Raw genomic sequence first — 27986 nt, forward strand, 5'->3', positions numbered from 1 at the left:
TCTTTCAAACTAACAATTCAGTTTTATATTCAACCCATTTTCACTCAACCTCCATTCATTCTTGATGCTATATAGGACTACATTGGATATTTGGCAGCTCAGCACACTCCTCGCTCATATTTAAGTTGTGGTCCACTAAGATTCCTAGATCCCTCTCACATACTACTGTTGAGACAGGAATCATCTATCCTCTACCAATACATTTGGTTTTTCTTGCCTACGTGCAGGATCTTATTTTTCTCATTACTGAACTGCATCTTGTTGGATAGGGCCCAATGTTCAAGTCTATCAAGAACTGAATCTTGATTCTATGTTCCAAAGCGTTCACAATTCCCCCCAGCTAAATGTCATCAGCAACTTTGATGGGTTCCACTTCTATCCCCTCATCTAAATCATTTTTGAAGATATTGAAAAGCACTGGGCTCAAGACAGAACTTTGAGGTACCCCTACATGGTGGACATGCATTTTTTTTATTTCCTTGGGATGTATTTGATACAATATGGGTCGCAAAATACTTCTCACCAGATCTGAACAGGAGGTGGAATGGTTTTCCAAAATGTTCTGATTTTTTTCAAAAATGTTCTCCCTAATGCTAAAAAAGACCAGTCTAAAACTCATACTTGGTAAGGCCACACTTGGAATACTGCATCCAGTTTTGGTGGTCACGATTTAAAACAGACTTTGGGACTCTAGAAAGACTGCAGAGAAGACCAACAAAGATGATTAGGGGGCCTGGTAGCTAAAACATACTATATAAAGAACTGTTGCAGGAACGGGTATGCCTAGTTTAATGAAAAGAAGGACTAGGGATGATGATATGTTCCATATCTCAGGGGTTGCCACAAAGAAGAGGGAGTCAAACTATTCTCCAAAGCACCTGAGGGTAAAACAAGAAGCAATGGGTGGAAACTAATCAAGGAGAGAAGCAACTAGAACTAAGGAGAAATTTCCTGACAGAACAATTAATCAGTGGACAACTTGCCTTCAGAGATTGTGAATGCTCCAAAAGTTTTAAGAAGATGTTGGATAACCATCTGTCTGAAGTGGTGTTGGGTTTTCCTGCCTAAGCAGGGGGTTGGGACTAGAAGACCTCCAAGGTCCCTTCCAACTCTGTTATTCTATTTTATTCCACTTCACCAGCCTGCTCCTGATTTTTCCTGACGAAAAAGGACGCAGTTCGCCTTAAGTGGGGCTGCCATGCTATTGGAGTGAGGAGGACTTACTTTTTTATTTTGACAAATTAATTAGGTTTCGCATGGTGAAAGCGGAGAGGCAGAACAGGATCCCCAAAAGCAGTTTGCCGCCCTCCATTGGAAAGGGAGGACGGGCAGGCGCCGAAAGCACAAGGCGACTTGGGAAGCAGCGCCTTGCCTGCAGGAGGCAAACTTCTCAGCGGCCTCCCCCTCCGCCATCAGAGAGGAAAGCGGAGCAGCGTCGACGTCCGGGGGGGGGGGGGGGGAGGACTCGACACCGGCTGCTTCCCGCGACAAAGTCGCAATGGCGGACGGAGGAAAACGGGGGGATGCCGAACGAAGCTCGCCGCTGCAGTCGCTATTTTTGCACGGCGGGACGCGGGATGGAGCCCTTCCTCATCGAAGAAGTGCAGCTCGTTTGGGTGCCACTCAGGTGAGCGGCTCCAGACTCCTTAGGCCGCGCCGGGGTCGGTCCATAAAACAACGGCTTAGAAGCTCAATTTGCTCGCCGCCAAACCTATACGGGGAGGAAGGCAGCGGTGGCGGTCTTGGGTTGAGGTGAAGACTGGGCCAATTGCTCGTTTGTACGCTCGCTGCTTCGGAAAACCAGTTCCTGCACTTAGCCATGTTTATTCAAAAGTCCCACCGCCCGTGTGATTCTATGTACGTTTCTCGTGCCGCGAAGATGTTTGAACGACTACAGGTAGTCCTCAACTTACGATCACAATTGAGCCCAACATTATGTTGCTTGGTGAAAAATTTGTTAGGTGAGTTTTGCCCCACTTTACGACTTTTTCTTGCCACATTTGTTAAGTGAATCACCGCAGTGGTTAAATTGGTAATGCAGGTGTCCAGTGCATCTGGCTTCCCCATTGACTTTGCTTGTCAGAAGGTTGCAAAAGGGGATTGTGTGACCCCTGGACAATGCAACCGTCATAAACATGAGTCAGTTGTCAAGCATCCAATGTAAATCACCTGACCATGGGGATGTTGCAATGGTCATAACTGTGAAAAATGGTCCCAAGTCACTTTTTTCAGTGCCATTGTAACTTTGAACATCACTAAGCAAACTGTTGTAGGTTGAGGACTACCTTTATGTATGTTTGAACTTGTATGCATCTCCCATACCTTGTGTCACATCTTAGCATAGCTCACTTCAGTCTGGTGTTAGAAATCCCATTTTTACTGCTTGTGACATTTAGGCCTTGTTTGTAATCATTTGTGTTACCAGTACACATGTGCAAAATCTTGATTCTAAAAATCATGAGTTCTTGAGCATTTAATAATTAAATGGCAGGAAAAGGAACTTAGATATTCTTTATAATAGGCAACCTGGAATACCTAGATGTATTATAGTTATTGAAAGGGCAAGAGTTTTTGCTGGAATAAATGACAATAAAACAAAGTGGTCTGTGGTGTTTGTGTGGGTAAACTGCAAGTTTTTGATTAGTTCAGTGAGAAGTATTGTTGCTTTCAGGGATGAAGATTTTTCTCTGCTATGCAGCAATAGGATAATTATAAATGCTGATATTTTTTTGCCTGGACCCAAAAGATGATTTCATCTTTGTAGTGTAAAATCTTGCCTGTGCATCAATACGATAATTATAAATGCTGATATTTTTTTTTGCCTGGACCCAAAAGAGATTTCTCTTCGTAGTGCAAATCTACATTGGTGATCAGCGTTCCTTGGTTTCTTGTCTAAGTCTTACATTGACTTTAGAATCAGTGTCAGTAGAAAAAACTATCTACCTTTCAATTTCCCATATTATGGAATTTAATCACAGATGCTTGAAAAATAAGCCAATCTGTAGCGAGTGGTCATAAAAAAATGTTTTTATTAAATTCAGAGATTTGCTGAGGGCATGACTTAGAGCTTTGTGAATGTTCAGTTCTGCTGTGCATGTAAGTTCAGAACTAAGTCTGCTGTGTAACAACAGTTTTAACTGCATAGGAAATATTATACAGAATTTCAAAACTCTAGGGATTTCTTCATCCGGAACATTCCATAATGTGAGCCCTAATCTCACAGCAAGGCTGTTGCTTTGCATTGTGCCAGCATTCAATGTCAGATAATTTAACAGAGCTGAAGAAGCTTCTTGAATGAGAAGCAAATGTCTTCAAAGAAAAATCAGAAAGTTCAGTTGCCTCTTGAAAAGCACCTTTGGGACAATCTGAGAATCTCCAAAGACGTAGTTGAACACTGGTTTCATGTCACCCTAGTCCTTCTTTTCACTAGACTAGACAAACCCAATTCCTGCAACCGTTCTTTATATGTTTTAGCCTCCAGCCCCCTAATCATTTTGTTGCTCTTTTCTGCACTCTTTCTAGAGTCTCCACATCATTTTTACAATCATGGCGACCAAAACTGGATATAATATTCCAAGTATGGTCTACCAAGACATTATAAAGTGATATTAACACTTCATGTGATCTTGATTCTATTCCTCTGTTAATGCAGCCTAGACTGTGTTGGCTTTTTTGGCAGCTACAGCACACTGCTGGCTCATATTTAAGTGATTGTCCACTAGGACTCCAAGATCCCTCTCAATGGATAAATGGAATCAGGCAAACACAAGCATCCCTCTTTGTCTTTTTTCATAGCACCCAGTGCATTTTATGAACAAGGTCAGTTGCTTGAATTAATCCATTAATAAGGATGATATTATTTTTTAAAAAATCAACTCTCAAATATATATCCAGTTTTATTTATTATTGGTATGCATTCTCTTTCAAGGTAGAATATGTATCTGGAAAAGTTTTCTTCAATACTAATCTTGAGCTGAGTATGTTGAAGAAACTAAAGTCAGCTGAAAGACTATTTTTGCTGCTAAAGAAATGTCCTCCACTTTCCTTCCGTGGGAATAAAGGTAATCATCTCCTATGTTCTTCTGTTCCTTTCTTTGTTAAAAGAATGCATTAATTTTCAATTAGGTGCTTCAAGTCCCACCTCCTTCTCAGATATGATGCTTGTTTAATGCTTTGCAGGCAAATGTAATAATGTCAAGGCTTCATTTACTAAGTAGCTAGTTATGAAATTAAAAAATGTTGCTTGGGATTCCTTGGAAGGGAAAACCAGTACCCTTTTGGATTATGAGCTCCAGTACAAAATCCACATCTTGAGAAAGTAGTTGTTTTCTGAGGAGTTTAAAAAGCAATTATCTAAAGTTTTGAAAAACAGAATGAAGTCAGTCTATTCTGAACAGATTAATACCAATTTCTTTCAACTTTAGCATCCACTGGCATTTTAGAATTAAGTGATCATTCTAATTCATAGGGAGACTTATTTTCATTCAGTTTGCTCTTGTTATAGTTTAAAACTGCTTGAAAACTTATGCTCCACAAAAGTTGTTTTGGTTATTTTAATTAGAAGCATACAGCCATGAAGTTACTAAATCTACAAAGGAAGATGTTGCTTGTTATATAACTGGAGCATTAAAAGTATGGAATCAAATAGGAAAGCTTGTCTTTTGTTTTTAGATGTAAGTGATATGATAAAATGTACTGGGACTAATATTTACTATTTTATTTCAGGAAGAATAATCCAGGATGTTCAAAAACTTGTAAATGAGAATCCCAGATGCTGGCTGCATACAACTGCTGTCTGGAGAAGTCTTATGATCAGTCAGCAGAGCAACTAAATTGTGCCAAGAATACCCAGATTCCAAAAACAGAAATTGGAAGAGTAAAACCATACTGAAAATGAAAAGCAAAAAATACAAATAATATTAAGACAGATACTATTAAAAATCCAATTGAAGATCAGCAAAAATGTGATACACATGATGTTTGTAAAGACAATTTATTGCCTCAGGGCAGACTTTTTCTAGAAAACACTCCTGAATGTATTCAAGACAAATCTATTGTTTGCAATAGTTATTTTAGTTTCAGAGTATCATGTCGCTGTAGTGGAATACTTGCAAAATTATTTACTGCACAGGTATGTAAAATAATAATTCATTTGAAAGCTCAGGAGCTACTAAGCGTCATGAAAACTGAAGGGTAATATGCAGGGAACAAATTGATGTATTAAGAATCTAATAAATCTCTTACAGTTCTATAGGCCAAAAAGTATCCATGATATGCTGTATTTTCCAAATTTTATTGTTTTTAAACATGTTAATTCACAATATTAATTTCCTCTCTGCAATTATATGCCAAATCTTTCAGCTACTGTTCTGTTTTAGGAGAATATTCAACTGCACAATGGAAATGGCTGCGAACTCAAAGTACATACAGTTTACTTTACAGGAATTTTTCTTTATATTTTATTGCATGGAAAAATACCTTATTACATTCAAAATAACATTTTAAAAAACACCTTAATGACCAGCAACTCTGTCCACCAAGGGATGCAGGCATATAGTGAAACAATGACTGTCACTTGTAACTTGTAACTTCCTGCTGGCTTTTCCATTGACAACTTGTTTTGAAGCCAACTGTGAAGCATGCAAATGATAATCATTGCCATGTATTGCTGCAACAATTGTAAATGTATGATGGTTGTCAAGCACCCGAATCAGGATCATATGACCATGGGGATGCAATAGCCACAACTTTGAGGACCAGTTTAAATCTCTCATTTTAGTGTTGTGGTGACTTTAAAAGTAGCTGAACAAGAGGCGGTATATGAGGACCACCTGTACATCCATTTGAAAATGACTAACAAAGAGTAAATTTTCTTAATATTGTACTGTCTGTCCAGATTATTCTGGAACTCTCAGAAAGGATATTTAATTTACTTTTTATGCATAATACCATAATTATATTTATTGAATGGCATCAACATAGAAAAAATCGTTCTGCTTGAAGATGAAAACGAATGTGAACATTTTGTTCAAGCTAAGCAGTTGTAATTTTACTCTTCTATGCCGTCTTTTGGAATGCCTCTTAATTGTCAAAAGGAGATGGGAGATAAATTAAATTTCAGTACTGTCATTTCCTTACCCTCTGTGTATGTGTGTGTTTGTGTGTGTATAAACATACTGGTAACTTGCTAAATGTTTTGCTCTGTTCTTAAGAGGTTTTTTAAAGCCATTTCATAATAAGACAGACTGAAATAAACATAATTTTGAACTTGGATGGCTTGATTTCAGTAAACGTGCATAAGGTAGGGGTGTAGAATATGTTTTATGGCTTCTTTAATATTCAACCCATTTTTTGCTGATTTCTATTCTACGAATCTATATAATATGCCATCTACCCAAATAATTCTGATATCTGATTTATGATTGTTTTTCAGGAACTGGGGAAAATTATCGGAATAGCTCTCATGAAAAACTTGGATGGAAAGCAGATCTTAGAATCCTGATTTAGAGGTAATAATCCGATTTAAGTTGAATTGTTGGAAGCTTGGGCTTTGGCTTTCAGATATCAAATAGTTCTGAAATATAACTAGAGGATAATTTTATGTATATTTTGTTAATAAAATGAAATCTTATGTTACAGCTTGTAGAATTTAGCTTCCTTGTATTTTGACATCTATAAGTTCCTGTGAAAACAATCAAGAACCTATCTGTAGTGGGGATGAGTTACAATTGGCTTTAGAATAGAATAGAATAGATAAAATAACAGAGTTGGAAGGGACCTTGGAGATCTCTAGTCCAACCCCCTGCCTAGACAGGAAACCCTACACCACTTCAAACAAATGGTTATCCAACATCTTCCCAAAAACCTCTAGTGTTGGAGCATCACAACTTCCGGAGGTAAGTTGTTCCACTGATTAATATTTCTAACTGTCAGGAAATTTCTCCTACAGTTCCTAAGTTGCTTCTCTCCTTGATTAGTTCCACCCATTGAGACTGAGGTATTGTTGCTTATTTCATTTTAAATTTATTAAAAGACATCATTCATAGTGGAAACAAGTTGCCTGCCAGCATTTTGAATCTAATCATGATTGAAACCTGAAAAAATTACAGAAATCTAAAAACATGATAAAATGACACAAAGTAAACAGTGTTCTAAAAATAAGGGTTACAGATAGAATTTGAAAAGCGACAGACTTTAAAGATAGAATCCAGGCAATGCTTCCACATTTCCTGTAAGGATCCTACCATTTAATTCAGTGAACTTTCATTCTCCTGAATTCTGATGGAGGATACACTGCATAGGAAGCAAGATTTGCAAATGGTTTGTAGCTATCACTAGTAGAAAGTTTCTTCTTCCACTTACCATTATTTAAATGAAAATATTTGGCCAGTATTAAGTGGGATTTTGTAGATTTTCTCTTCTTCTTGGATATCTCTATCACTTGTGTTTGCACTGATTGAAAGCAGAATTAGATATTCATTGTTTTGTACTATGTCTTATACAGTACTCCTATATTATATTTCATATTGGTGTAATACTTGCATGCATTTAAGGATGAGATTGATTTTAGAATAAAATACATCCTTGAAAAGCTGACTTTTATCTGTTATTTGCAAGTAATTATTGTAAATTTTCATTCCATTACAGATCTTTGGGCATCTAAATGATATTTATCTGTGATTGGAATCCCTCTTTTCAGGTAGATGACATTATAAATTATTATTCCTCACTTCTCTATAAATACTGACTTTTCTAATAGAAAATATGTTGCTCCCCACCAAAAAAGGATTGGAATGGGTGTTTGTTCTCATATTATTGACCTTGCAATAAATGGATGAGAAATATTTTATTGCATAATTAACATTTTTAAAATGATAAAACTGTAGCATTCTGTGTCATATAAAAGTACAAATAACTTGAACATGGTACTGGAAACATTTGTACATTTATATTTCCCTAGTTTACATGACATTTAAACATATAGATTGGTAGAAGCAAGAACAATTGTCAGTATTTGAAAACAAGCAGTGATACACACACACACACACAGACACACACACACACCACATATACATACATATATACATACATACATACATACATACATACATACATACATACATACATAAGCATAGTAATATAATAGCTGTTGTGAATGCTTACCACTTATATTTAGTAGTATTGTTATCTTAATTGTTAGCATATCAAAATGAGAGTCTTGTGGCTTTTTAATGAAAAAATTATGGCCAAATTCATTTTAAGATGATATTTAAAATGATTACGATAATTGTAGTTTAACAATTTCACACAGAAATTATGAGGCCAGCTGGCTTATATGTGAGCAGTGGCTATTCTTTACCTGTCTTTTTATCCATTTGTTTATACGTTTTTGCCCCCTGTATATATGCACAGTATCTATTTTTGTCAATCAAATCAACAATTTGGACTGTGAAACAATTCCTACATATTTCCAGAGTTCAGGTTATGACAAAAAGTACTTGTGGAACTAAAATAGAGGTAAAAACAGTCTTAAGAGAATGTCAAAATTTGCAGAAATATTTTTTTTAAAAGGCGAAGCCCCTCCCCCACAAATAAGTGTTCAAAACACTGCAAATATAGATTGTATGTGCTCAGTTTCCATATAATTCTAAGTGACAGTGTTGGAAATTAGAAATATAGAATGTGGTATATTGGGAAAATGATATGAATGAAGGAAACAATCCTGAAGAGAAGCATGTCATTATTGACACATTATGTTAGAATTCTAGATATGCATTGAATGTTCTTATTTTTATTTAACTAGGTATGTCTATTATTTGCAGACTTCCCTTGGCAAGTCGAGCATATATTAAAATTGCTGGATTGCGATCTACCATTGCTTGGGCTATGACATCACTTGCTGAAATCAAGGTAATGACAAAGTAACCATTTCTGATTACGAAGCAACTATTATGGGAATTTTATAGCAGCACTTGAAGCATTTAAAGTAGGTGAGAGCTGTATGGTTTGCAATTTCCATAATTCATTGGTGCTTAATTTATCAAAAAATATGCGAGCAGTTCAAATCAAATCAAATTAAGTTATGTATTGTCTCTTGGTTTTAATCTCCATGGTGTATACTGGGATAAGTAGTATAAACTGCTATCAGGATTATTGAGATGTATGAACAGGAAGATAAATATTCAAATGTGCTGTGGAAAATGGAGAATAGTATTAACTATCAAATCTAACTTGCTTGTTTTATTTATAATATCTTGCACTTTTTTTCAAACCAAGGAGCAGTTGCGGTACCTATAACTTACAGATTGTATTAAATTGTTTTTTCTCTCTGTTTTTCAGGCTGGAGCGTTGTATTGGATCCTATTGTGGTCTAGGTACAATACTTCTGGAAAGCTGCAACTGAATGGCCTGTAAGTTCTATCAACTATTGCTGTTTGTTGATAAATTTCCTTAAAACTTCTAGGTTAGCTTAATTATTAGCTTACCAGTTATCAGTAGACAAGTTTAGAATTTTTGAAGTAAGAGTTTCAAACTTCATTTGAACTTACATCTACTGAGATCTTAGATACATCTTTAATTTTTTGAGTCAGTGTCTTTTTCTGGAGGTTTTTTGTTGTTCAAAAATAAGTGTATTACAAGTTTAAAACAGACTGAATAACATCTAAAGATTAATCATAAAGATTTCTGCGTGTGGGCTATAAAAATTGATTAGTGGAAATAACAGACAAAAAAGAATCAGCTCTTCCGGAATAATTAAATTAGTTTATATTTCAGTTCCCTGTTATATTTATATTATTATCTACAGATAAACATGGATGGATAACTGACTTAACATTATTTCTTAAATATAACATAATCTGTGTCATTTTTTAAATCAGTACATAATCATTTTGAGCCAGATTAATCATTTTCCTCAGTTTTTGAGATATTTGCAGAAACACAATGAATTAAATGACTGAGCCTTTCCAATTTATGGTCCTCCTTACCTCTGTTTTACTGATGCTATGAAAAGCAAACAAAACTTAAAAAGCTTTTATTTCATGCAGCCTGTATGATCAGATTCTATTTCTTTGGAGATTTCTGTTTTGTTGTGAAAATCTCCGGGTTGCTTTTTCTGAAGCAGCTGTTTGGGAAGAAGTCTCTATTTTATTTGGTCAGAAACAATACAAAGCTTGTTTTGTATTGACATGCATACTGGCACATATTTTTTAGCCTTTGGTGTGAGTGAAATATATTTTAATGACCATGAGAAAGCAAGAAATCTAGCTTTCATGGCTAGAAGAAATATTAGACAGAGGTACTAAATTTCATAATTCTTCTTTTCCAGCTTACATTTCCTGCCTGTCAGTGATCTATTGTCTTTAAGGAAATATTGTCTTTTATGAGTGTAAATAAATTAATAATGTGTAAATCTTAATGTAATTGTTTGTTTCTTCCACAGAATGTGTATTATTTCGGGCGGATATAAGTGATTCACAGTTGCAAGGAGCCTACTCAAATATTAGAGATGCAAGGCTGATAGATAAAATTCAGCTATTTAAATCTTCTGTTACAGGTAAATATTAACAAGAGTACCTTGTATAAATTACATAAAAATATACATGTATAAAATTTGATATTTGTATTGCTTTATTTTTATTGGCTTGCAAATGTCTTCTTCATAGAACTAGAATGTAAGTAGCAAACTCTTTTTCCCAGAATTGTTCTGTGCAGTTGATTTAATATATGTGTCTTTGGAATTAAGGTTGGAAATTGATAATTAAAGAGAGTTATGATATACAAATGGTGATCAAGATATCAACACATCCTATATTTGCCTTTGATAAGCAAGTTTTTTATGTTAACAACATCTCTTTGACAAGGGCAGTAATGGAATAATATACAGAATACGGGAAGTGAGGTATTGCCCAAATTCATGGCAATTGAATTGTTGAATTCAAATATGAATTGTCTGTCTACATTTTGCCTAGCAGTTATTAATGCTAATTGTGAAGAGGTAATATGAAAAGAAGATAGTTTGATTCCAGAAATGTTTCCTGTTATTCTGTTCTAGGGAATTTTTAACAATGCTGATTGTTCAGCCTATGTGATACTTTCAGCAGCAAAATGAAGAAATACTGTTTGTTGATTCCCACTGTAGCCCTGTAGAAATTTGGGGGACCCTAGGAAACTCAGTGCAAGGAGGAATTGGCAAAAAGTGAGTCCCATACAGGATACTGTCTCTGCCCCATGTATAAATGGGAATTCTAGAATAATAGAAGCCCAAATAGATTTCATTTTTTAGTTCCTTCTGAATGCAGAAGCAGAGTAACAATTAAACGTTTCATTTCCAAGGGATATGTTAAGTTATAATTATGTTTAAGTCGGTGGCTTAAAGTCCTTTTAAGTGTACTTTATCTCTGCAGGATTGCCCTTTCTGTCAGAAAGCATTGATGTCATTTGACAGACATTCCATTTGGAAAAAAGTTCAAACTAACAGAAGACATGAAGTTTCTTCCCAGAGTTTTTCAAGAATTTGAAAGGTACATGGGTCAAATTATCTGGAAGCTAAGAATTAATATTAGAATGAGATTTAATATATGATATGTATGCAAATACACATAACTAGATAGAACCAATTTTACTTGATGGTAATTACTTATCTTCTAATATAAGTAATAATACTGAAAAGGGAGAATATTTGTAGCTCAGAATCAAATGAGGAGTCCTTGATGTGTCTGAGTTTGGTTGTTTACTTATATGTGTTTCACTAATTCCTAATCAGTGATCAGAGCACTGGTGATATTATCTAGTTTGTTTCATTATACGTTAAACATCTGCAAGAAACAACCAAGTTCAGAGACCACCACGGATCCATCATAAATAATAGTTTCAAATAGGATGAAAAAATATTATGCTGTTAATTGCTAACAAGCTCAGAAGGGCTGGGTCTGGTCAAATAATATACAGGATTCTGCTGATGCTGTCAGTGAATGAGAAGTCATAGGGTATATACTGAGAAATATATAGTAGAGTTCCTGACAAAGTTAATTTGATTCAAAAGGGTGGGGGGTGTTTTCAAAATAGGCTTCTTACTTTCCCCAGGAACTGACTGTAGCCTTGATTTCTCTGAATATAGGACACAGTTCTAACATAAGAATAGCTTATGTTTAGTATAGGTGTCCTAGACTCATGGAAATCAAGGCTACAGTCAAAGTTCTGTTTGTTATGTTATCATGTTGTTATGTTAAGTTTAGAACAGCTTCCAGGTATAGTTCTTCCTCATTCTTATTGTAAATCTTACAGTACTCTCTTGAATCTCTTCTCTAATCTCTGCTCTGCAAGGGGCAGAGGCAAATGGTCAGGCAAAAGAGAGGTTACCTAGAGAAATTATTCCCCTCCCCCACAGAACAGAGAGATTGGAAAGGAGGAATGAGTACTGTAAACTCTGTTAGTGTGTCTGCAATTTCTAGACCTGCGCTACCAGTGCCGTCAGATTATTTTTGATGTGTAGAGGAGCAACAGCTTACTCTCTTGCAATCTCTTTCTCTCCAATCTCTACTTTGAAAGGGGGAAGAGGTCAGGCACAGGATGATGTGTACTAATAGCAATCACAATATTGAGGGATGCTGAGCATGTTAAAATGGTTGTAAATTGGCCATAAAGTTTTTTTTTTTTTTTTTGCATCATGGCTTACCTCAATTACTGAATATGCAGTCAGTAAGCAAAGACTATCTCTAATATAATATCCCTTTAGGTTTTTGCATGCCCAGATCCATCAAAAATTCTTGAGGTGGGTTGGAGTTGGCAGTTAAGACCTTGATCATTGTCATTTATTTCAGCTGGATAATAATGGATATAGCAATTAAGTATAATGAAATACTAGCCTATATAGAGAAAACTGGAATTTGTATGAAGCCCAATATTAAAATCCATTTACCAGGATGTTCACTGAGAGGCTTTCTCTTAGTATATCTTACCATATAGAAAGGTAAAGATAAAAGTAGAGAGATTGTAAACTACTAGAGATTCTGGAAATTTCTTATAAAATAATAAATGTTATTGAAACCAAGCAAGAATATATTAGTTAACTACTCTCTATTATTTTTCAGGGTGCTTTGTTTTGGAGGGACTGTTGTACTGTTACTTAATCAAGAACTTTATAAATGTATTTCTAATGATATTGCCCAAGGCTCTCGGACTGAGAGTTCAATCTTGGCAGAATCTTCTACTGATTGCAGACAAAGTAATTTGATATCAGTTGAACAAGATATCAACAAGAAAGTATTAGTTGTGGTACTGTTTCCTCATCTCAAGATACAAGGGAAGAGCACCTCAGTTACAAAAAAGCAGATCTTGGTTCTTTGGTGTTCATTGAATCCTTTGAAGTTAGTCTTGGCAAGACAAATGCATTCATATGCAAGTACAAGAAGATAACTTGAAAGATCTAGAAGGTAACAACAGCAAGTATGTATAAAACATGTTGATGGACTTGACAATGAGAACTGCATAGCAATCACTGCAAAAGATCCTAAGGGATTATATTAGGATTTGTAATTGAAAGCACAGGGCTAAATTTAGAAGTTTGAGGTGAAGGATACATGGTTGCTAGTCCTGATGGCAATAGACATGAATAGTGGGACAGCTTTAAGGGACTTTATTTCTCAAGCAGTTCTCAAAATAACCAACATGATGCATTCTCTGAAGTGGTTGATATCTTGCATCAATTCTTGGCACTTACACAACATCATTTGCAATATTAGACAAGAATTATGCTTGGTGTGTCATAGTGCATTGTACTATATTGTATTATACTCTGCCTTCATGGAATGATGTACAGGATCTAACTGATCTTTGGGAAGATATTCAGAAGAAAACTTCTGAAATAGGTTTCCTGGATGCTAGTCCATTGCTGAACATTATTCAGACCATTGGCAATTGCTTTTCATAGTCCGTGTTATGAATCTGGGAGATGAAGATTCCCAATTAATAGAAGTCCTTTTATATTAACTGTTTTAAGTGCACTATAAGCAGATTTGTGCCTGAAAATCATAATTAATCCTGCTTCAGAAATCAGTGCTTTGTAGCAAGAAAATCCAAACTGTGTTTTTAGTATATTTCCTAGAATTGTATGGGAAGTCTCTGAAAATACAAAACTTCAAAAAACCACTGGAACCCAAGAAGACTAATTTTGCAACCATGCATTTTTTGCACACTGGAAACATTTTGAGGACAGGTCTCTTTTTACACAAATTCATCTTTAACCAGCAATAAAAGTATGTTTATTTGTATTCAGAAGGAAGATAGAAGCAAAAAGAATATATGCGAACATTCCTAATAAAATCAAGAAATTTGGTCTAATTCAAGCAGTTATATTTATCTGCTTGGTGGATTAGAAATTACATAAGTGCCTGTCAGCTGTTTTAGCCATTCTGATTCAGATGCAATAGCTGTGTTACACTTCCAATACTATATATTAATTTACCAATGAAAAGTATAACCATTTGGACTATGTAAATTGATTCAAAATCAGGGAACTTTTTAAGTCTAACATTTGCATTTCCTAATAATGCGTGTGTAAGAATGGTAATGTAGAAAATTGATTATATTATCCCTCCTGTTCATCTATAAATTCTAAGAACCTAAAGAGAATACTCCAGTTGTTTCATGTAATGGTCATGACCTACCATAGTCATATGGCAACATCAGGTATATTTGGAGCAATGTCAGTTATGAAGAATGATTTTTGCTGGCAGTATATGGTATGTCCATTTTAAGGATGGCCAGTGCCATTGACAGTTACAAAAAAACAATAGTGGCATGCCCATACTTTGTCTCTTAGCGTTACAGTACTGGAAATAGCTGAGAATTAATTTGATATGTAAAGGTACTTTTTTTTTTCTTTTGCATTGGTACCATGGAATTGCTGCAAAGGTAGGCAAGAGCTGATGTAGGCTCTACTTCACATAGGTAGATTTGTCCTTAAGAAATTCAGGAATGCATGTATTAAATTGAAACGGGTGTAACCAAAATAAAGAATATCCTTTGTATTTGTGGCTGTATTGTTTATAAGAAGAGCCATATCCAAGTAATTTGTTCAAGAATTTTATTAATAGAAGATATGCCATTATTTTTAGACAAAAAAACTGAAACACCACAGTATGCATTATTTCCAATAATGCAAATGCTGTAATTCATTTTATACATTTCATTTTTGTAAATATGGCATTCGATTGTATATGAAACATGAAAATGTTTCAAGGAAGTATAGGCATAAATTTTCCTACGTAAAGTGGCCTACCCCCTTCTGGAAGTCATTCGACTCTAGAACCTTTCGTTTCTTCTAAAAGAAATGATTCATTCATTTCTTACACAAGAAATCTTTGAAACCTCTCCCATACATCATTCTAATAACTACTAAAATAATAGAGAAGACTAAGTATCACCTAACAAGACAAAAATAATATAAAATATAATTAAAATAAAGAAACATTCTTACCAACTGGATAATATGGCAGTGCTTTTTGTTGTTTTAACCTTGTATAGCAAGTTATCTTTTTAAAGCCATTTTATTTATTTTCAAGTTATATGGCCATTAAGCTGAACCTCATGATACTGGATAGCAAATAGCAAATGAAACATCAACACAGTTTACTTGTTCAAGTAGAAATAGTTCCATTTCATTTGGTGACATGTGCATATACATTGTGCTAAATTACCATTAGTTCCACAACAGTTTTGCTGTCTGAACTTGGTATATCAGCCACCATGGAAACATAGATGTCCTTTGTGTTTCCTGGCTACTAAGTCAATGTTCAGTATTTAAAGGGATCCGGGGTTTGTTTGTGCTTGGATTCTGAATTAAGCTCCCTTATGTATCTTCCTGTTGCCTTATAAACAAAAAAAGGATCCCCATAATAAGTCATACAGAAGAGTCTCTGGTAGATTTTAGATGGCTAATTTTTGTCCTGCTAATAAGTGGGTAAGTGGTTACAAAGGCATCCTGCTGCTACTATAAGTCCTAAACTACACCATGCACAGAATATAGACCAGCTGTATCCATGTTCAACATCATCAGGCAGACCATAGATGATTTTGGGAAGGCGGTTTAAGTCAAAGGATATACTTGTTGCATAAGTACAGAGAGAAATAGTGCAAAAGATGCCTACAAAGAAAACATATTACAGAGTTACAAGATGTATAGAAATAGGAATTTCCAAAAAAATAATCTAGATAATGTAAGCTTTTAATTGTGTGATAAGAATTTGCACTTACAGGAATGGCATTGATAATGTCACAATGTATCTCATCAGAATTGTATCAGGAAAAATATGAATGATTTGAGGTAAAAGCATGTTCAAATAATTGTAGTCAAATGAGAATTGTGATACATTAATAGTAAGATATACAAAGATTTTTATTTAAAGTGTATAATTCATTGAAGTTAGTTTAATAGTTGTAATTTTATTTATTAAATTATTTATTTTGATATTTCTGTATTCTACCTCCCCTAATTTAATACTTCTGTAATTTGTTTGAGGTTTGAGAGCCAAATCAGATGAATCATGTTTTTTCAAAAAAGATACTTGGGTGCCAAGCCCCAGCACTAGCAGGTTCTATAACTGCAGGGTCTATGCTGAGAATCTGGATTGGAACTAGAGGCAATGGTTACCAGTCCATCAGAATGCAGAAGACAACTGGTGAAAGGTCATAAACTAGCACAGCAAAGAAATCAATAGCTGCTAGGGGAGGTTTATGAAGAGATGATTTCATATTGAATTGCTTGATACATTATATGCAGTACTATGTATATCTGGCTCTTGCAATATTGAGGAAAGACTACAGCCTGATTTACACTTTTGTAACTTGGCATAATAGCAAATGGCTGATTTACAGCTTCTTACCTTAGTACTCTGCCAGAGTCTCGTGAAAATAGAGAAGAAAACAGATTTGATGGTGTGCACATATAAGAAATTTTGATTCAGAAAGATCTGTAGAAATTGCTTGCCTGAGGATTTGCTGGGTGTTCTCGGCAGGGAAGGATCTGTGACTTCCAATTCTGCATATACTAATATAATTTATATCTACAGAGCAGTGGTGGGTTTCAAATTTTTTTAGAACCTCTTCTGTAGGTGTGGCCTACGTTGTGGGAGTGGCTTGCCGGCTATGTGACCAGGTGGGAGTGGCTGGTCAGCCATGTGACCGGGTGGGAGTGGCTTGCCAGCCATGTGACCAGGTGGGCGTGGCCAACTTGTAAAATGTGGTGAAATTCATTTAACGCTCTTGCTTAGTAACCAAAATGTTGGCTCAGAAACTCTGGCATTTGAAGCACGCAAGTCTTAAAGCTGTAAAGTTACAAGACCCTTGCACCCCTAACCCTTTAGAAAAAAAAAACCAGGGCTGTTCAAACTTCACAGCTTTAAGACTTGTGGATTTCAACTCCCATAATTCCTCCTCCAATCATGTTGGCTCAGGAACTCTGGCATTGAAGTGTGCAAGTCTTAAAGCTGTCAAGTTACAAGACCCTTGCACCCCTAACCCTTTAGAAAAAAAAACCCAGGGCTGTTCAAACTTCACAGCTTTAAGACTTGTGGATTTCAACTCCCATAATTCCTCCTCCAATCATGTTGGCTCAGGAACTCTGGCATTGAAGTGTGCAAGTCTTAAAGCTGTCAAGTTACAAGACCTTTGCACCCCTAGCCCTTTAGGAAAAAAAAAACAGGGCTGTTCAAACTTGACAGCTTTAAGACTTGTGGACGTGTCAATTCCCAATATTCCTCCTCCATCATGTTGGCTCAGGAACTCTGGCATTGAAGTGTGCAAGTCTTAAAGCTGTCAAGTTACAAGACCTTTGCACCCCTAGCCCTTTAGAAAAAAAAACCCAGGGTGTTCAAACTTGACAGCTTTAAGACTTGTGGACTTCAACTCCCAGAATTCCTCATCTCGCTCTTCATCTTGATGATGTCCGGACAGGTGTGGGGGAGGGAGCTGAAACTAGTTCTAAACAGCACTGTAGATTTGTGGAACTGGCAGGAACCCACCCCTGCTACAGATAATTCATGTCTCATTTCTAAGTTGCTGAGATATAATTTAAATTCAGGCTTGCTTGATAACATCAACATTTACTGACATGTCTAGCCTAGTAATTGTAGCCTGTTTGGCATATGTTTTGCTTAGTGTAGAATGTAAAAAAAAATTATTCATGGAAGTTATTTTCTGGTACTACTGAAATTAATGTCAGCTCTGAACCATACCCAGCCTTATGTGACCTGGTAATCTCAAGTCAGCCTTTAGGATTTTAAGTACAGTGCACAATATTGAAAATAAATAAGAGTAACCTTCTCCCAAGACTTGCAGAATTGACTGCAAGAGAAGGACTCTACCACACAAAGGAGACAATAACAAAAATAAATAGAATAAATATACCATTGTAATGGCTTTTCATAGTCTTTCATGGAATATCCATAAATATTCCTCTTACCCTTTCACTTTCAAGTGGGTAGTCAAATTATTTTGGCATCTGAAGTAAAAAGCCCCCAAGTTACTCTTCCCAGTTCTAGGCAGTAAAACCAGAATAATTACATTTAAAAACTAGCTGACAAAAAAGAAAATGTACCTGACATGAGGAAAAGAAGACCAGCAACATGCTGTGTGAGGCTTTTCTCCCAAAAGAAACCAACTGCAATTACAATGCACCCACAAAGAGAACAGCTGCTGCCATGCCAAGAAAACCTGCTGTAATCTTCTTAGATCTATTCTCATAAGGAAGGGATAAATTATCAGCACACATTAAATCACATTAAACCCGATTCTTATGCATGCACATTCCTAGAAATAAATTACAGGTATGACAATAGGGAACAGAACATCCATTGCTATGTGATATGGTAATTTAAGTGAGCTGTGCCCAACTGCAACCTTTTTTTGCAATGGTCATTAAGCAAATTATAGTCATTAAGCAAATAATGTTGTTTCCCCCCATTGACTTTGCTTGCTGGAAGACCCCTGGGTCACAAATGGTGATCATAAGACCTCAGGATGCTGCAAGTCACAAATACAGTATGAGGACTAGTCACAAGTCACTTCCTTCAGCACCATCATAAATTCGAACAGTTGTTAAATAAATAGTAGTAAAGTTGAGGAATACATGCATGTTAAATGTAATATGACACTTTAATGATAAATAATTACCAGGTCATGGGGCTGTTATTTCTTGTCAATTTTAATAAAAGAAAAGTGATGGACACATCTTCTGATTTGTTTTTCTTCACCTCGTGAGGTTTTTTTTACAAGGTGCTTTCTTGGACAAAATGGCAAGGAACGTGACAGCTGCAAGTAGGACACACGTCTTGCGGTCTAACACCTCCCACCCCATCCCAATGGCAACAGAATCCTGGCTGCTTCCTTTCCATGCTATCTCTTTAGCAAGAGGGGTGGCAGGTGGTGTGGGGGAGAAGTGAGAGGTGTGGAGCGAGACATGGCTTTTGGCATCTCTTCTTGCCGGGCATAGCAGGCTTCCTTTGCAGCTTCCAAACCGGGGCAGAGAGGCGGCGAAGAGTGAAATGCTCACCTCTGGGGATAAATCAGGTGCTTCACTGGAGAAACTACCCCATGTCACCCCAGGCTTACTAAATCTCTCACTCCCCAGATCATCCTGCTGATGAAGAAAACCCAACCCAACGCAGGGCAGTGGCGGGACACGTCAGGGCGGGCATACATTGAAAGATGTGAAGAATAGGAACAGGAGGCGTCAGGGGCAACGGGACATGCAGTCCCACACTCACCATCTGCACCTCCAAAATAATAAGACACACAGCAATAAAACAAAGGCCATATTTCGGGTGGGTCATAAGAAAATAAGACCCTTATTTTCTTTTGACCCAAAAGAAACACAGTAGCCTTTTGCTATCAAAAAGTTATTCCACCTAAAAGGAATAACTTATTACTCTAAAAGGAAATTTTGCTACATCTATATTTGTTAAACTTTATTTAATAAGCTGACAGGATGGCGCTTTGTTTATAAAATATGACATTTCCAAAACTGGTGTGCAATACTTTTTGTTTGAATGCTATAACCTTAGAATAGGTAACATTGTGTACTAATATTTATTTTCACATTTGTAACCTGTCCTATATCAATGGAGTACATCATATTAAAAAGGCCACACAAGTTCAAGCCCTAAATGCACAAGTACTTACGTAACAAGTGCCATTCATCCTGCTGGATAATCTTTGTTAAATTGATAGGGAAGTTCCATAAGCGTCTTATTGGTGTGGCAAAGTGATACTTGATTGATGTACATCTTTGAGCAATACCTTTAGAAAACAAAGAAATATTTAATAATAATTTTGAACTGTTATCTGGATGATCACTTTTTAATATAGAGAAATCCAGTAAATGGATGCTTCACAATGAGACTGTGAATTGTGAAATTGAATGTTTACAAAGTAATAGCCTTCTTCAAAGAATTTATATGAAGGGGTAGGGACTACCATCATCTTTTAATTATAGTCCTTCTGCATTTTCCCACCAATGACTGTGATGTCTATCTTGAATTTTATCTTTGCTTTTTTGTTACTAATTTTTGATTTTGCTATTGTTTGGCATTTGGGTATTTATTATTATATTTTTCATATTAGAACTTGTACACTGCCCAAATTTTACTGGGGCAAGTTATAAATTCTGTACCTAAGCAAATAAAATCAATAAGCCGGTATTGAGTCCCAAAAGAAAAATAATAATTTATTATTGTATTCATAAAATTTATGCAATTGTTTAATGGGACATATTATACAGTAGTAAGCCAGCATTGGGTTCGGAAACTGCTAAATACTAGCCTGTAATTTCCAGGCTAAACTAGGTTGTCCAGTCATAAACCGGCCTATTCTAGGAATTTCATCTTATTTTATTTACTTTTTAACTTTTCCCCCAACCCACTATAGAGGGGGAGATGTAAAAAAAGCCAGAAATGACTGGCCTGGACCTCACAGAATTGGTATTTACTTTTTCCTCAAATAGATTAAAAAAATAGTAGTTGAGAAGCAAAGATGGCCACTTGACTGGGATCATCACTAACTCTAGTGCATAGGGATGTATCCCCTGGGATAGCAGCGGGGAGGCAACCATATTGTTCCACACATAGGCTACTATTACTTTGAAGCAAAATCCCTACTCGCAAGGAGGTGATAAACTCGGGATGGTGAACCTATGGCATACATGCCACAGGTGGCACGCAGAACCATTTGTCAGGACACACGAGGCGTTGTCCTGTCAACTGGCCAGTGTGCAGCACTGGCCAGCTGAGTTCAGCCTTTTCTAAAGCCATTTTTCAGGCTCCAGAGGCTTTATAGGAGCCTGGGGAGGGTGAAAAGAGCCCCCCCCCCCGAAGCCCTCCAGAGGCTTCAGGGGCTTCCCTGAAGCCTCCGATGCACAAAAAAACAGCCCTATGGGCAACAGGAAGTTCGGGAACAGACTTCCGGTTTGATCGTAGGGTCGATTTAAGCCCTCCGGAGGCTTCAGGGAAGTCTCCTGAAGGTCCCTGAAGCCTACAGAGGGCCTCCGGGAGGTTGGGGAGGCTGTTTTCGCCCTACCCAGGCTCCTATAAAGCCTCTGGAGCCTGGGGAGGGCAAAAAAAGCATGCAAAAAATGGGGAGAGCACCTCTCATGCACGCATGCGCACTGGGGGGTCGTGCATTGCATTATGGGTGCGGCACACCCATGCACGATCCTCCTGCGCTCTCCCCCTTATGGCACGCAAGTCAAAAAAGGTTCACCATCGCTGTGATAGAGTATCAAGCAGTGAATTGAATGTTTCAATATAGATAGCAATAGCAATAGCACTTAGACTTATATACTGCTTCACAGTGCTTCACAGCCCTCTCTGAGCGGTTTACAGAGTCGGCATATTGCCTCCAACAATCTAGGTCCCTATTTTACTGACCTCGGAAGAATGGAAGGCTGAATCAACCTTGAGCCTGATGAGATTCGAACTGCCGAATTGCAGTCAGCCGACACTCAGCAGAAGTAGCCTGCAGTATTGCATTCTAACCACTGCACCACCACGGCTCTTGGCAGCTTAATTCTCCACTTTGTAACATCACTGTTATAACTCTTATACAATCGGGTTTTTTTCCTTATTTGCTTGTGGCCTATTTTCAAAGGGTCATAGCAATTTTAGTTGAATATTTAATGGATAATGACTGAAGAGGAATTTCATACATAGATTGGTGTGCTGATTTCCAGATCTTTTTTTTATGCTGCTATCCTCAAAGATCACATTGGAAATGTGATATTTGCATATTATATTTGACTTTCAAATTAATTTAAAATCCAGAACATGTAAAACCAGAGAGTACAGAAATTAAAGGATAAAAGATAAAGACAAAACCCAATTTAAAGAGTACTAAAAGGCTTGCTACAATAAAAATATCTTAGCTACTTATCTAAAACCAACGGTTGAAAAAGAAGGTCCACATAAAAAGGTAAAGGTTTCCCTGTCAGTTATGTCTCTAGGGCACAGTGCTCATCTCTGTTTCTTAGCCGAGGGAACCAGCGTTGTCTGAAGATAATTTCTGTGTTGCCAGCATGGCCATATCCTTCCAAAGTGGTATCTACTTATCTACTTGCATTTGCATACTTTTGAACTGTTAAGTGGGCATCCCATTGCATGGAGCTGTGATCTTGAATCTGGACTGCCAGCTCTTCAGATGACATGCTCAGTGTCTTTAACCACAGAGCCATCCCACCCCTCACATAAGAAGTACTGTCATTTTTTTAAAAAAAAACTTTTGTTTCATAGTTTCATGTTTCCTTTCCCGCAAAAATAAGAAAAAGGACTGCTGAAGGTGATTATAGCTGATAGGTAGATTTCTGTGAAAAGGAGATAATCATTTAAATATCCTGATGTAATAAAAATAATATTTGTTTTAAAACAATAATTTAATAGACATGCTGAATTAAGATCTCTAGTTGCCAAATATAGTAGCAAACATTAGTCAATAGTGCCTCAAATGCAAATCCTGTTTATCAAATAGAAGAGCTTACTCTGGAAATAATCTGATTTATGCAATATGTTGGTAGTTACCATTTTCTGTCAAGACACGTTAATATAGCATGGAAAATTATCTGAAATTTTATAAAAGATGCATAAAATAATCACAAGTAGGATGGATTTGAGAAGTCCCAGCTTCTGTGGCAGTAGGGTGGAGTATTTCCTTTTGTTCTTTGGTTTGGCTGACTATAAATATTAAAAGATCTCCCTAGAGAAACAAGTAGTGAAATGTTATAGAATGATTCTGCCAATTATGAGCATGAAAGCACTTACTCATTCTTACAGTTTTGCTGCTAACAAGAGAGCATGTCTCCAACTGAGTGACAAACTTCACAGTTTCTGATTATGCAGTACAATTAAAACAATTTATAGCCCAATTTTCAAGATAACCTAGAGCAAATATATGCAATTAAAATTAGTCCTGACATACTAGCTGCGTCTGAAATTTCTAAACTAATTAGAAACCATTAGAAAATGGTTTTGAAATTCTTCTTTTTGTAAGAAACTTATATAAGTTTTGTCGTTTTTGTCTTTACAATTTAAGAACCATGTTGCGATGGAAATGTTCTTTTCTAACAAAACAAAACAATAGGTTACAGTCTTAAATAATGTTATATTAATATTGCATATTTTTAAAATGAGACTAAATTGACCAAAGATTATTTTTCAAATAAACTGGATGCTTCAGAGGACATTTAGCAAGGAGTGGGCTGTATCTTCTTTATGCTAGAAGTCCAATGTGAAAGAAGGGACTTTTATTTGTATGTTCTGGAAACTGCACATTGATACTAGTTTAGTCTAATATTCATCAGTTTGTAAATAGTAAACAAATTTCATTGTTCAAAGATATGAATGTGATACTGAATTATATTCTGAAATTTTGGGATTTATCAAGCTATAAATAACTTTGATTATTTATGAAGGGTAAGAACTAAATAAATTATTTTACTTCAGTGGAAAAACTGTATAATGTATATTGCTTTGAATGTACATGTATACAATTTACAATTGAATAAATTCTTCCAACACTGAAAAATCTGATCACATAAAATTCTTTGTGATCATATTGTTTAAGGTTTGAATATTGTTGTATTAATATTTAATGTGATTTTTAAAAACTTTTTTTTTTGTTCTTTGGAGAAATTTCCTATATTTTATGGGCTACTTTTATTAGATGTGAATGCTAAAATTCTAACTATGCTTGTGATACAAAAAGTTGTGCTGTATATTAATGCATCTGAAAATGGTAATGCCTATTTAAAAGGGGAGATAGCGCAAATGATTTTCGGTAAAACAATATTCATTCTCCAAAGGCCACAGAGGGTCATAACAGTTATGTGGCAACACTGTTTAGTTTTTAAAAAGTTATTCAGTAGTTATGACACTATCCTATAAAAAGAAGACTATTCAAAAGGAAAATCAATTAGGAAGACACTATGGCACGATGAACCCACGTGGCTGTCTGGTCAGGTATTCAGCCCAGGTGAATGACAGAACCACCCAACTTGAATATAATAATGTGGAGAAACACCAAAATTCCATTGCTTACAAGGAAGAGCATGTGGGCAGTAAACATTACATCTGACAGTACCAGAACATGTCTGGGTAATTTAATAGGAATGATAAATATCAGTTTAGTAAGGTATGTTTTCAGAGTAGCTAATTACTGGAAACAACATCCATTATTACAGTAATGAGCCTGCAACCTGTTACCTGTTGCTTTTAATCCTGCCTGCATTTGTTCTTTTGTCTTTACCTTCTAAAATCTCAATTATGTCTTCACCTGGTTTGGTTTCTGACTTCTTAACCAACTTACACTGGCATAAATGACTCTTTTTTAAAAACTGGAATATAACAATGCGTTTTTCCCATTCAGTTTTGACTTTAGATATGAAATTTACTTGAAGCTTAATTTTCTTAGTTTGTTATTCCAATTTAAAAGCCCCCATGTAAGATTTTTTTTACCCATTTATTCTACCTGTCTTTTGGGATAATCCTTGATAAGACAGTTTTCATTTTAAAAAAAACACTTTATGTTTTTTTGCTTTTAATGTTTATGAATTTATGAATAATTTTCTACTTCACAATATTCCTACACAATTGGTCAACTAGAATGACAACAGAGATGCTCCAGTGCCTTCTTAATTTTTTCAGATATACAATATCTTCTTGAAATTAATTGTCAGAATCATGGACACTTTTTCAAGAGTTTTGAATAAACAAGTTTTCTTTATTTGATTCCTTCCCAATAATCCATTCAGGATTGTGGATTATTGGGAATATGCATTTTAGTTCAACAAGAGTTGCATTCTGAGTGAACACTTTAACTGAGCTATCTGTATAAAATAAACATCCTTTCCATATTAAGTGACTGAAAGTGTTAGAGTGTAAAATAATGTAAATAGCTTTTGCTATTTTGAAAGTCCATTTACTCTGTCTGGGGACATTGGTACAGAGCTAGTATGACAACTTGGGAGGATGCCTCATGTAAAATGTTTATATAAAATATAGAGGACATGAGAGTTTTCCTCCTGGAAATATAAACAGAAAAGCAAAAAGTCAAAATGCTAGTTTCTGGGGTGAAGAAGATATGTGTTCTATTATTTTAGAAACATGATTAGTAGTCTCTATCAGCTGAAGGAAAACGTCATCTATGCAAGACAGACCATTATGTATCAAAAGAGAAGGTCATCTTGCCTTTGTTTTATTAGGTGTAATGGATCCACAGCATTTCCAGAATGAAGGGATACTCTTGAAGCACAGCCTAAAAGATGTGCAATGAAATAAAAGAAATGGTAACCAGTGGATGGTCCTTGCATATTGAAGAGAAAATATTCACTGTTATAACAGATGTCTTATGTATTACTCTGTTTTGGGAATTTCGAAACAGATTGGTAGCTACCCAAACTAGATGCTGTGGCATGCTGAATAATTGCTTAGTGAACTTAAGGTTACTACTACATACTATACAGATTATGAAGAGACATAATGCATGGGAAAGAAAGAGGTATAGAATGAAGCAAGCTAATTCATGGGGTTTAGGTCACTGAGACGTTGATGAAGACTATGGATTCATTGTGTACTTTGTGTGATTATTACAAATTAACAGATGAACATAATAATGCTTACGAAATTAGTATGCATTCTCCTGCTCCTTGGTCACTAATAAAATGCACTCTATTGGTGATAAATGCACTTAAGACTATATCCACATAAGTCATCAAGATTTCTTTTTCTTCCATTCATCCATCTAGTATTACATTTGCAGAAAACTGTGAGAAAAATAGGAGAAGGGTGGAAAGCACAACTAGTATTCAAGAAAGTTATGGGCAGCATTGCAGGGCAGAAGAGGACTATTGAGGACAATGACTAGCACAGTGATGATAACCAACAACCGTAACAATGTAAAAGGAAAGAAGTGAAAGAACAAAGAGACAATGCCATGATTAATGATTTTGTGTGATGATGGCACTAGATGTGCTGTCAAGAGGCGTGTTTGTATGTATTCTCAGGAGTTGTGACCTGGAGATGACAAGTGCATTATAGTAACAGCTGTGAGAGATTATTCATTCTAGACCAGGAGCTTTCAGGTTGGAATTCACATAAGTATGGTGTGGAGTGACAGACTTTTGGGGGACAAAAGGAGGTGCATATACAAAAGAAAAATACACATATATCAAAAGATATATGCATATATCATGTGACACCATGCATCCATATAGTGAAGACATTATGGTGGGGCCTGTTCTATTTGACAGTTGGCAGGGCTGAGAAGATGCACTTTGAGATGGTAACCGAGGAAAAGAAGAAATGCAAGCTGCAAAACCCCGCCCGAGATCGCCCCCTCACCTCTGTCCAGTAGGGTATCCAGATCTTGGTCACCCCTAAGAAGTAGCATTTCCTCCAGAGACCCGCGTAAGTGGCGAAGAGGCGGCCGGCCGCACCGAGATTGCAGCCACCGGAGCCCCAGGAGCGTTCTCCAGTTCTCTAGTTGCAGGCAGCCGTTCCCGGTGGAGGAACTGCCTCCGCACTGCCTCCGCGGGGGACCCGTGGCTTGGCATCACGCAGGGGCAGGTGCGGCAGCGGCAGGAGTCGGCGGCGTTGGTCGGGGGAGTGGGCGCTGCCGGCGCGGTCCTCGCAACTCTCCCGGTGGCGCCGGGGATCAGTTTCGTACCAGTGGTCGGTGAAAATTGCCGTGACGAGCAATGCCAACGAGCAGAGGCTGAGGCACAAGCTGAGCACCCGCGCTCGCGCGCCGCCCATGACTCGCCCCCGGCCACCCCTCGCCTGGCACTCAATGTCTTTCAACGGATGCCCGTCCTGCATTCAGGGCTTCCGCGCATGGTGCCGCGAGGGACAGCAAGAAGGAGCCTCCAGTTTCTACTCGCTCGCATAATCAAGCCACCGACTGGGTAGACGGCGGCGCCTGTCCCGCGTTCATTGTTCACTCTCCACGGGTGGGTCGCGCTACACAAAAGACAGCCCGGGAGTCTTGCAGTACCGATGGGGAGACACCAGGGGGAGCAAGATGGCCGCACTAGCTTCAACTGATCTGCAGCGACGCCCGGGAGAAAAAAGCGCGCGAAGCCAACTCGGCCCACTGGGAGAGGGTTGAGCAAGGCTGCGCGGCCGAAGTTCCTTTGTCTTAATGAGGAAATACTATGCTGTTCTCGTTTATTCTAGTTATTCCAACTGACTGCAGGGGGGAATTTCATGAGGATAAGCATATTCTATTGCAGCTTTTTTATTACTTGGAAATGGAGAACCTGAAATGGAATGCATCTGGAGAGTCCTTGTGGAAGGATAGAGCTTAGTACAGCACGTGAAAATGCCAAACGATCTCATTGTTTAATTAGCATTACATCGTGCTGTTATAGGATTAGTATTTTGTAGGCAGGAGAAAGGGATCAATCCCAAAAACATCAGTTATATGTGAACAGGTGTATTTCAATTCAT

The 27986-nt window shown here is 36.8% G+C and overlaps 2 protein-coding genes across 2 annotated transcripts; one reads left to right on the forward strand and one right to left on the reverse strand.

Moving 5' to 3' along the window:
* Positions 1 to 1498: 1498 nt before the first annotated feature.
* THUMPD2 (THUMP domain containing 2) lies at positions 1499 to 15029 on the forward strand. Its single transcript, XM_032215784.1, is given in 19 exon segments — positions 1499 to 1519; positions 1521 to 1605; positions 1608 to 1627; positions 3929 to 4061; positions 4726 to 4920; positions 4923 to 5131; positions 6434 to 6492; positions 6494 to 6509; positions 7648 to 7672; positions 7675 to 7699; positions 8823 to 8910; positions 9347 to 9391; positions 9393 to 9410; positions 10442 to 10457; positions 10460 to 10555; positions 11406 to 11435; positions 11438 to 11522; positions 13092 to 13249; positions 13252 to 15029. Coding segments are annotated over 19 exon segments (1494 nt in total). The 3' UTR covers positions 13422 to 15029.
* On the reverse strand, positions 13706 to 27293 carry TMEM178A (transmembrane protein 178A). The gene is given in 9 exon segments (XM_032216076.1): positions 13706 to 15970; positions 15972 to 16144; positions 18596 to 18685; positions 18688 to 18731; positions 20175 to 20295; positions 26880 to 26912; positions 26915 to 26960; positions 26962 to 27026; positions 27029 to 27293. Coding segments are annotated over 9 exon segments (906 nt in total). The 3' UTR covers positions 13706 to 15901.
* Between the last annotated feature and the right edge of the window lie 693 nt (positions 27294 to 27986).

Source organism: Thamnophis elegans, chromosome 4 (genome assembly GCF_009769535.1).
Source record: "Thamnophis elegans isolate rThaEle1 chromosome 4, rThaEle1.pri, whole genome shotgun sequence".
In the NCBI taxonomy this organism is placed as follows: Eukaryota; Metazoa; Chordata; class Lepidosauria; order Squamata; family Colubridae; genus Thamnophis; species Thamnophis elegans.